Raw genomic sequence first — 11,944 nt, forward strand, 5'->3', positions numbered from 1 at the left:
AACAAGTGTATTAGAGAAGGCAAAAAAAAAAAAAAAAACCTGATAATGGCAATGACAGGAAGTGATTAGGCAGGATTTCTTAAGATACAAAACCCTCGGTTAATGAATCAGGCAAGTGATTGTCATAAATGGCATAAAAAGAATGACATTTTATGGGGGGGAACTTTTTTTTAAAATGTGTACTTGTTACGGAGTAATATTAAATTGACAACATTTCCTTATAGGGTTAGTATTATGAAAGTTAGTAATTATGTATAATTTACTGGTATTATTATAGTAAATACATGCAACAAGGACACTAAAATAAAATGCTACCACCAATAATTAAAACAAATTAAAAAGAATTAAATAAAAAAATTAACAAATAAAAAATGATGCGCTTAAATCAAATTTAATAGAAATTATAATCATACAATCAAACTTACAAAAAAACAAACACCTAAATAATTTAAATTTAATTAAATGTAGAAAAAGTATTGTTTGTTTATTTATTATTAAAATTTCATAGGCACATTCAAATGAAGTAATTTTTAAATATCACTCAACTTATATAATCAGACTGAGGTCTAAGACAATAATGCTCTCTAGTGGACGAACTGTTTACTGCAATATAACATTCATTCAAAACTCTCTCTCACACACACACACACACACACACACACACACACAGATGAATTGAATAGCAATGACAGAAGGTCTTCAGGAAGCCCCTCACCTCCTCATCCATCTCTCCGTTCAGCTGACATGCCGTTTATGGGCCTTCATCAACCAGCAATATTTTCAAAGCAGTAAATTTGAGCTTGACATTGAGCATGTCCCCACTATTTTGACAGGGACATCAATCTCATGCGCTTAAATCAAATTTAATAGAAATTATAATCATACAATCAAACTTACAAAAAAACAAACACCTAAATAATTTAAATTTAATTAAATGTAGAAAAAGTATTGTTTGTTTATTTATTATTAAAATTTCATAGGCACATTCAAATGAAGTAATTTTTAAATATCACTCAACTTATATAATCAGACTGAGGAATAATGCAATAATGCTCTCTAGTGGACGAACTGTTTACTGCAATATAACATTCATTCAAAACTCTCTCTCACACACACACACACACACACACACACACACAGATGAATTGAATAGCAATGACAGAAGGTCTTCAGGAAGCCCCTCACCTCCTCATCCATCTCTCCGTTCAGCTGACATGCCGTTTATGGGCCTTCATCAACCAGCAATATTTTCAAAGCAGTAAATTTGAGCTTGACATTGAGCATGTCCCTACTATTTTGACAGGGACATCAATCTCCTGAGAGAATATAAGTCACATAAGGAGAGGAAAAGAGCCCATGCAGGTGTGTGAAAGGGAGACATGGACACAGGATGTGAAAGGAAAATCTGAACAGAAATCCCTCTGAAAATTATGAACAATTATATTATGTTTAATACATTTGTGCTTTGTGGAGAGACATTGCAATACCACTAGGTGGCAGATGAAGACCAACAATTATGATACTAACAGTCTCATTGAATCAGACCTTTGACAGCTCAAGGTTTAGTACACATTATTCTTTTTCTGGTTAAAGTACCACCTACTTAGACATCTGACAAGCACTTTGTATGCACCTCTTGGGGGTGTATGTATTGGAACTAGATGATGCCACAATAAACAAAGAGACGGGCCACAAAGCATTGCTGAGGTACTGCTATTGCTTTACAGGAACATTGTTTTGAACAAAATATCTGAATAATATCAAAATATCAAATGCTACTAGCTCTATCATAACAACAGCTGTAAAACATAAATATTGAAGGAAATTAAATTGCCCCACAGGGAAATTGTGTGATATTTAGTGCAATCATGAAGTGAGACAGCCCTTGAGTACAAGTACAAATGTAATTAAAATCGTGATAGAAAAGATGGTTTGAAATCTACTCTACAAATGACTGTGAAACTATTTGTCTCATCACCACCAAATGCCTTCACGAGACGGCAGAGTCACCATTATCCTGAGAAACAGCAAAAGCTGTGCCATCACCATGGAAACGGTGAATTAACCTACAAACTTTACGCTGTATGCTGACAGATAAACAGCCTGTGCGCTCTTACTTCCAGAAGTTCCAGAGTAAAGAAAGCCAACTACATTAGAGCTTGCAGGAAAGAGAAAATACTTTCCCATTTTGGTGAGCAATATGCATCAGACATTCAGCAAACGGACTGTGGGTGTCCGTAGGCGTTTAGTCTGAGACTAGGATGGTAGACACATTTATAGCAACAAAAAAAATAAGAAAGAAACCGCTGAGAGATTGCACAGCATTGCATATGATAGCAGCTGTAATGCGAATCAAAGCTGGAATCTCTCTGGAAAAAATGTACGTGACAAACTACAAACTAGTGTTAATAACAGAGTAGCATTTCCCAAACAAAACATTGCGAGGAGACTGGAAAAAAATTAAAACAATGGCCAATTTTTTTTTTTATGCATAGATGAATGGTTCAGGGAAATAATACGATTTAGATGAGCTGAGCTGGAGACAGGCTTCTCATGGAGAGCTCTGGCAGATCTGCTCTTGGCTGTGCTGTGGATTTGCTGGCTCCCTGGCTCGTCCTTGAGTATATTTGGAGGGCACACTAGGCTGGCACGGCTGATGGGAAATGTTTAGACAAGACAAGCTGAATTTAATAGACAGGCTAAAGGGGATGTGGAAGAATAGAACCTGATCAAAACTGGCCTAAGTCTAAATTAAAACGTAAGGAAAATCAATGTGAGACATACTGTGAGTGAAGTAATACTGCTACTCTACAACAACTGTAACAAGCAGTTCAATCAATACAGCTGCATACAGCTATTACAGGGTGCAGTACCTTCAGTGGCATGAACACTATAATGATTTGTTTGTTCTTGGCAAACCTTGTTCCAGCAACATTTAGCCATTAAACAGCCAATATAATGTAAACTCATGAACAACAAAGGTACAACTTCTGGAGTCCCTCAACGAAGTTTCAAACCTGAAACCTTGAAGACGGTCTTATAAACACAAAGCTTTTTACTTCACTAGATGTTAACTGATGGACTGGAGTTGTGTGGATTGTGATGTTTTTAATCAGCTGTTTGGACTCTCATTCTGACGGCGGCACCCATTCACTATAGAAGATCCATTGATGAGCAAGTGATATGATGTTAAATTTCTCCAAATCTATTCCCTAAGAAGAAACTAAATTATCTACATCTTGGAGAGCCAGTGAGGGCAAGTAAATTCAGCAGATTTTCATTTTTGGGTGAACTATTACTTTAGATGCCATTTTACTAAAAGGGACAAATCATTTTGCTAAACTAAATTCACCCCAATTGACCCTTCGCAAATAGTTTGATTGACAGTCGATCTGGCCAAACATGCCAAATCTGCCATTTTGTCTAACAAACAAATCAGACAGGAGGGTAGATTAACTTTGGTGAACTTAAAACTTGAAAAAATGTGTACTGACGTTTTTCCGCAGTTTAAATAAAATACGTTCTGATGTTCATTCATGTTTATTTTTGTGTTTTACGTAAATTTGAAAAGACGATCGGTTCATGTGTGCCACTTGAACTGATGCGCTAGCGCTACAGTGATCTGTCACGACACATTAAAGAGCCACAAAACTGTATTTATCGTTTGAATTTCTTAATATGACAAAATTTGAAAGCAGAGTTCTTGTAATCCAGAAGTAACCTGCTCTGTCTTGTCTGTCGGTGTGTTGTCAGTTTCCTCTTTTCTCCATGATGTATTTTTCACTGCGTCAGAACATGATGTGTGTTGATAGCGGCTTGGTTTGTCGGACATAGCAATATTAACTAAGGAGGGTGGGTTTTGCGAAGGATCAATTAGTACCCCAAATTCCACAACATTTTAATTAATTTTAATTCAAAAAGTAATTCGATCCTTCAGTGAAATAACAGACTTCTCTCTGGCGATGAATACCAGATTTGTCCAATAATTTAGGCTAGTCTGCTTATATCAAGTGTAGCGAATTTAGCTCACAACAGGAAATATGAATAATTAACCATAACTAATTATTACAAAGTATTTGTGAAAGCTAGCTAACAAAATATATATTGTGTGTTGGAGTAGTCCAGACGCTACACAAGTCCCCATTGTACATTTTTTTCTCCTTTTCTGATAATCCGTCTCACTCAAATGTATGTCAATATAGAATAAAAATACTTCTCTACTCCACATTAGGGCTGTCGTGATTCGTCGATTCTATTCGACTATTCGATTTTTTTAAATCCTCGACTTCATTTTGCCTGCGTCGACTAACCGGCAAAATACCGGAAGTGGCCATTTCACGGACGAGAATCCATAAAACACATTATTCGATTATTAAGCATAACTGTGAATTCAAAAACGCTACGATTTAATTAAATAATTATATGTGATGCAGTTATAGGCGTGTAGGTTATGTACGTGTGTCTCACAGCGGCTCCGTTCACAGTAAATGCTGTTCCACAGGAACTGTTATGATTTACATGTGTGTGGAGTGGCTCAAACGCCATCTCTGCATGTTGTTGTGAGTTTGGGTTTATTATAACGTTCATCTGGGAACGCAACGTGTGCCATTTCATCAGATTTGTAAGGTAAATAATTTATAAATATCTACGCAAACACCGGAGAATACATCGCGGTTTCAAAATAAAAGCTCAAACCCTCACTCCGAGTTTTTTGATGTCCACATATCCATTAAATGATATGGCCAAATATGAAACATTAAGTGGTCAGCAGATTTTCATTTTTGGGTGAACTATTACTTTAGATGCCATTTTACTAAAAGGGACAAATCATTTTGCTAAACTAAATTCACCCCAATTGACCCTTCGCAAATAGTTTGATTGACAGTCGATCTGGCCAAACATGCCAAATCTGCCATTTTGTCTAACAAACAAATCAGACAGGAGGGTAGATTAACTTTGGTGAACTTAAAACTTGAAAAAATGTGTACTGACGTCTTTCCGCAGTTTAAATAAAATACGTTCTGATGTTCATTCATGTTTATTTTTGTGTTTTACGTAAATTTGAAAAGACGATCGGTTCATGTGTGCCACTTGAACTGATGCGCTAGCGCTACAGTGATCTGTCACGACACATTAAAGAGCCACAAAACTGTATTTATCGTTTGAATTTCTTAATATGACAAAATTTGAAAGCAGAGTTCTTGTAATCCAGAAGTAACCTGCTCTGTCTTGTCTGTCGGTGTGTTGTCAGTTTCCTCTTTTCTCCATGATGTATTTTTCACTGCGTCAGAACATGATGTGTGGTGAGAGCGGCATGGTTTGTCGGACATAGCAACAGTAACTAAGGAGGGTGGGTTTTGCGAAGGATCAATTAGTACCCCAAATTCCACAACATTTTAATTAATTTTAATTCAAAAAGTAATTCGATCCTTCAGTGAAATAACAGACTTCTCTCTGGCGATGAATACCAGATTTGTCCAATAATTTAGGCTAGTCTGCTTATATCAAGTCCCCATTGTACATTTTTTTCTCCTTTTCTGATAATCCGTCTCACTCAAATGTATGTCAATATAGAATAAAAATACTTCTCTACTCCACATTAGGGCTGTCGTGATTCGTCGATTCTATTCGACTATTCGATTTTTTTAAATCCTCGACTTCATTTTGCCTGCGTCGACTAACCGGCAAAATACCGGAAGTGGCCATTTCACGGACGAGAATCCATAAAACACATTATTCGATTATTAAGCATAACTGTGAATTCAAAAACGCTACGATTTAATTAAATAATTATATGTGATGCAGTTATAGGCGTGTAGGTTATGTACGTGTGTCTCACAGCGGCTCCGTTCACAGTAAATGCTGTTCCACAGGAACTGTTATGATTTACATGTGTGTGGAGTGGCTCAAACGCCATCTCTGCATGTTGTTGTGAGTTTGGGTTTATTATAACGTTCATCTGGGAACGCAACGTGTGCCATTTCATCAGATTTGTAAGGTAAATAATTTATAAATATCTACGCAAACACCGGAGAATACATCGCGGTTTCAAAATAAAAGCTCAAACCCTCACTCCGAGTTTTTTGATGTCCACATATCCATTAAATGATATGGCCAAATATGAAACATTAAGTGGACATTTGAATTAAATGATGCTTGGTCAATATTAAACGAGTTTTAGATTGCATAGTAATGTGTAAAAAATAACCATCAGGCCGTTTGCGCCCCCTGCAGGCTTTTGTTGTAATGCGTACTGTACATTAGCTCTATTCACTGATCTATAATAGTGATTATATTATTTTATAATTATATATAGATCAGTGGCTATTACATTATAATACAGTATCTTAACAGTTTTGTTCAATAAAACCATATGATTTATTGCTTTTGATACTTTATTTGCAAAATCATGATCTTTAAAAAAGCATCATATGACCCCCTTTAAGCCACTGACAATTTCTCCTTTTCCAAAAGTAATAGTTATGACTTTGAAATCTGACTGGATGAGTCAAAACATTGACACTTGGCAAGCTAAAACAGCCTACAACAGTAAGGCTAATTAACTATATTACTAGAGAGTAGGGATGGGCGATATCTTATCGCTTGCGATATAGCGGTAAAAATTCCCCACACGATAAGAATTCGTCTTCCCACGGTAATAACGATAAAGCCTAGTTGTTGACATATTTCTGTGTGCGACCGTGTGGAGTGACGTGAAGAAAGGCGGACGTGAAATTGAGCAGCTCATTCTACAATCTGGAACAGGTTTGGATAGGGCTGTACAGTGCGACAAAAATCGGTCTGAGCCTTGAGTAAATGTACTACAGTAGCACGTGTGCGACAGTTTTACATGTGTACGAGTCCGTGGTTTTACCGCGGGCTACTTAACACTGTTGCTGCGGGTTGTTGTTCATGTCCGCGGGTTGAAGCGACCCCAATAACGTGATATTTAGTCCCTGGAATGTGAATTTTACTTGAAGATCCCCGCCGAAAAACATGTATTTTACCCCCGGAAAGCGATTTTTACAGGGCAACCCACCTCGAAACGCAATTGGACTAATTTTATTGCAAAAACCTGGCAACCCTGTTCATAAGTGCCACCTGCTGTCAAGAGAGTGAGTCTCATTCAGACCTGCTGTTTTTGTTTCGTGCAGATGTTTAAGTAGCAAATAAATAAATCACACCTAAAGTCAGACCCTTCTGGTTTTGTTTTAAATCCTGAAATGTATCTAAATCAAAATCAAAAACAACTGCCCGTGCAGATCATGATTAAAATGCAGGTTGCCTTCAATTTCAAATGGCTAGATATTTTTGTTTAAAGCCAGTTTGTTTGTTATAAAGCAAATAGCCAATAAATATAAGAAATTATTGTGATATATTTTTAAGCCCATATCGCCCATCCCCACTAGAGAGAATAATTGATTATTCTGGTCCACCATTTTATAAAATCAATAAGCAGGAATAAACCACTATTAAAAATCTGAACGATACTGATAAGCTGTATCAGTGATAATAAGCATTTCATTCATTATTTTATGGAAGAAATCATTTAAGGCAGACATCAGATTTCAATACTATTCTGGTATTTAAAAAAATTATACCATAAAAACTAAAATAAACCATTTTAATGCTTCTAATGAATTTAGATATCAAAACATCATAAAGTACAATATATGCATTCAAATATGCTAAATATTTAAAATACATGATTTGGCAGGGTTATTATATTTGTATTTTTAAGGATTGATGCCTAATGCAATAATAATAGTAAAAATTATTATTATTACTACTACTACTACTACTACTACTACTACACTAGGCAAAAATAATATTTATTATTTAAATAAATAAATAAATCTCACCAATCTCCTTGCCATGTCCCGAGTGAAGCATGGCTCCGGCAGAGGTGACCACAGCGCAGGTCTGGAAGCCTGGCCCGTAGAGCTGGCTTAAAGGTAAGGCAGGTACAATCTTCTGCCAGCCTAAATTGGAAAAAGGCATCTCGGCCCCATCCAAAGTTCGAACCTTTTCCCCCTTCTTCAGCTCACACAACACCTGTTGGCCGCTCTGTTGCGCCTTCCGGTGCCCCCTGTAGGCCACGCCGTGTTTATTATTATTCAGATAGTCTTTCATAGCTCTCTGCAGGCGAGGACTGAGCATGCCCACGGACAAACTCCCTTTCCACAGGCCGCGCACTACGGATTTTGACCTGGGAATATAGTACTCATCCGGGTCAGAGTCATCACGCATAGCCGCCTGTTTAGTCTTCCTCCTCCTGCCCTCGTCTCCCTCCTCCTCATCTTCCTCTTCCCCTCCCACCACCTCTTCCTCGTCCTCTTCTTCATCCTGTTGAGGGGAATCCTGAGTATACTCTTGTCTCTCACGGTTGCGACTCACAGCGGCCGATCTGGAACCCACGTCCTGGGTGCCGAATGCAGACCAGGCTGCCAGGCTCTGAGGGTCGGGATAGGGGTAGGCCTCCTGGCTAAGCGGACTGGGCTGGGGGTCGGCACTGGGGTTTTCCTCCTGGCTTTGCTCCTGTTGGGTGTTCCTAGAGGCAGGGAGGGTTGAGGTGCCAAGCCCCAAATAGGTGGCCATAATGGTGCGGGGGTTGCCCTGCAGCGAGGTCAGGCGCCGCGTGTCTGTGTAGGAGAGAGCGGCCGCTGAGTGCGGGTCGTCCACTCGGGACTCCATGAAGTAGGAGAGGAGCACCAGGAACAGCAGCACCCAGGCCAGCATGAGGCCGAGGGCAAGCCGCTGTTTCAGACTGGACTTCATCTTTCAGAAGTCCCCTCGGCCACACGCCACCGCACTCCAGAAGGGTCAGCAGGAGGCCTACAACAGGACAGCTTTTTTAATCTCGGCAGGGCTTGTTTCTTTTTAAAGGGGTCATATGATGCTTTTTTTAAAGATCATTATTTGGTGTATTTGGTGTAACAGAATATGTTGACATGCTTTAATGTTCAAAACACACATTATTTTTTTAAATACTGTACATTATTGTAGGTCCTCTATGCCCCGCCTCTCTCAAACGCTTCGTTTTCTACAAAGTCCCTCCTTCCGACAAGCGCAGTCTGCTCTGATTGGTCAGCTGACCCAGTGCATTGTGATTGGCCGAACACCAAAAGCACTCGTCGGAAATGTAATGCCTCTTACCATAATCGCGAGCTTCATCTTTCAAAAAAAATTTAAAGACAGAGCCCAAAGGGGAACAGAGTCTCGTGACAGACACAGTGATGAATATGTGTTTGCAGTACACAAGCCACGGTTAAGACAGCTGACTCCACTGTCTCTCTCACGCACGCATGCACACAGACACACACACGCATACATACACCGCTCTCTCTCACACACACTCGCACATAGCGCTCTCTCTCTCACACACAGACTCGCACACAGCGCTCTCTCTCTCTCGCTCGCACACGCACGCACACACACACACACACACACAGCGCTCTCTCTCTCGCACGCACACACACACACACACCGCTCTCTCTCTCTCTCTTTGATAAAGAATATCTCTTTGGTTTTGAGACTTTAGTCTTTGCAACTTCAGGGATCTTATCTATGCACAATCAGCTTGTAACACTCCAAAGAGAAAGGAAAACTTGAAATCGCATCATATGACCCCTTTAATATAAGTAGTTCTTCTTTTACAAATGAAAAGGCCCTTTCACAACAAAAGTGAAATGAATATGCCTCAGGCTGAAGGAAATGTAAATTCATGTCTGTACAGTAGAAGGCGCAGCTCAAATTGCATGAATATGACGCAGGAGAAGTTGAACACTATTGAGCAATAACAAAAATGAAACACATGTCATTTTTTCCTTAATGTGCTTGAATTGGATCATCGAAGTTCAGTAGCAAAGACATGAGCTAATAAAATGGAATTAATACATGAATGATTTTTGTCTCATTTAAAGTGCCCCTATTATGTCATTTCCAATATTGCCTTTCATGCAGTGTGTAATGTAGCTGTATGTGGATATAAACTATCTGCAAACTTGTAAAGCTGAAAGTGCACGATAAATAAAGTTATTGTCTCCCAAAATAAAGAATAGACTCTGAACAGCTGAAACAAGTTTAGTAATTCAAATCCCACTTTCGTGACGGTTACACGTCACAGGGTAACACATTTGCATAATTCCCGCCTATGTTCTACGTTGGCCGGCCGCAAACAACTTGACCCTGCCCACAAACAAGTCTTCTGTAATCTCGGGGAGTTCAACGTGGGATTCACAAAACGCTTGCTGTTGAAAGATGGATCAGTATCCTGTTTATTTGGACCAGCTGCTCCACTGAATCACAACCTGTAAGTATGATAAATAACAGATGTTTATATTTTCTATAGAGAGTTCAAAATACAGAACTACTGAAATTGCCGTATCGTTTCCGAAACGCGCTGTACGCCGTAGACCAATCACAACAGACTAGGCCATCTGACCAATCAGAGCAGAGCAGGCTCATGGAAAGGAGGGTTTTAGAGAGACCAAATCTTTTAACTGCTTCGAACGAATCATTTGAGAATCGCTGGAAAATGAGGTGATATTAAATGCATATTTTGAGAAAACAAAAGCATTTTTTGACCTTGCATGCATGTAATCCTATTGTAGGAGACTCAAAACAATATTAGGAACCGAAAAAAGGGCATAATACGGGCACTTTAACATTTAATTGTTGCAGTTTTGTATAATACTCAGTTTGCATTTGACTTTTTATTAATTTTGAGGAATATTTAATCCGTTTTTGTGCAGGTGAGATGAGTAAATGCATTCATATTTAGTCTAGAACTACAGTAACATCATGTTCACACAACGCCTCTGCACTTATGATTTCTCTCAACATGGCAACACGAGAGATGTCAGTAAAGACATGGGAAACAAAGTAACTGAATTTTTCTGATTTGAAAAAGTAACTCATATTTCTTTCTAAATGAAAAATGTGTTACTTTACTAGTTACTTAAAAGTAATCTGATTACATAACTCACTTTACTTGTAATGCATGACCCCCAACACTGTATACACACACACACAATCTTGTAGTCTATACTCATTCAAATGCTATATTTGCTCAGCCATCTTGAGTCACAGGCTTTAGGAAATGAAACAATGTTTACCCAATGTCATTCCCTGGTGCATAAAGTTATTTTATCACTAGCCAGTTTAGTATTAAACATCAAGCAAACAAATGGCTCTTACATTCATTACATTGATAAAGTTATAGTTGCTAACTACTGTAGAACAATGACTGTTATTAGGTGACTACTTTCACTTGATTTCAAACATCTAAAAGTTATTCAAATATTTAAAAGTTTTATTTTAAAGTACACACTTGACAAGCTGCATAGAACAGACACAGTAATCTAGACACACAGTAACCAATTCTGTCAAAAACAGATCACGTCAGATTTTTTCTTTCCTTTGAGAAAACGGCCCCCTGAGACCACTCATGATACACCGTTTTCTGTATCGTTTCACTATTCTCTAACTGCAGATCTCAATTTAGACATGAGAACACCTGCTGTCATAACACACTTTCCATCATCTATTTGTGGAAAAAAAAAAAAAAAAAAAACCTAACAGAAAACTCATGCATATCAGTCAGTCAGAAAAACGGGTAAGACTTCTGTAATCGAATTAATAAACTGAATTTGAATACTCAACCTGGTTTATATAGTAAGAAACACATTTTTTTTTAGCATTTAACATTTAGCCTTATTTTTACCATGTTATTACTTTTTAAATTGAATAAATGTAATTTTAACAATGAACTGATTTATGCTGATTCTAAGCCATTTAAATAAATGCACTTTTGAAAATCTAATTTAAATCAAATCAAAGATAAGCAAATAGGTAATAAAACGATTGTCATGATTTTTTGAGTGCAGAAGTTTTACCTGTTTCTTACCAGTTTCATTTATATATGACTGACAAATATATCACA

The 11,944-nt window shown here is 38.0% G+C and overlaps 1 protein-coding gene across 2 annotated transcripts in view; it reads right to left on the reverse strand.

Moving 5' to 3' along the window:
* Window positions 1-11,944, reverse strand: part of LOC107602911 (beta-galactoside alpha-2,6-sialyltransferase 2-like) — an 85,228-nt gene that overhangs the window by 27,535 nt on the left and 45,749 nt on the right. For both annotated transcript variants that reach the window (XM_016295533.1, XM_016295532.1), the window contains exon 2: window positions 7,863-8,835. In XM_016295533.1, the coding sequence (XP_016151019.1) occupies window positions 7,863-8,778 (916 nt within the window). In that variant the 5' untranslated portion in view covers window positions 8,779-8,835. The remainder of the gene's footprint in view (window positions 1-7,862; window positions 8,836-11,944) is intronic.

Source organism: Sinocyclocheilus grahami, unplaced genomic scaffold, assembly GCF_001515645.1.
Source record: "Sinocyclocheilus grahami isolate Dianchi unplaced genomic scaffold, SAMN03320097.WGS_v1.1 scaffold337.1, whole genome shotgun sequence".
Taxonomy (NCBI): Eukaryota; Metazoa; Chordata; class Actinopteri; order Cypriniformes; family Cyprinidae; genus Sinocyclocheilus; species Sinocyclocheilus grahami.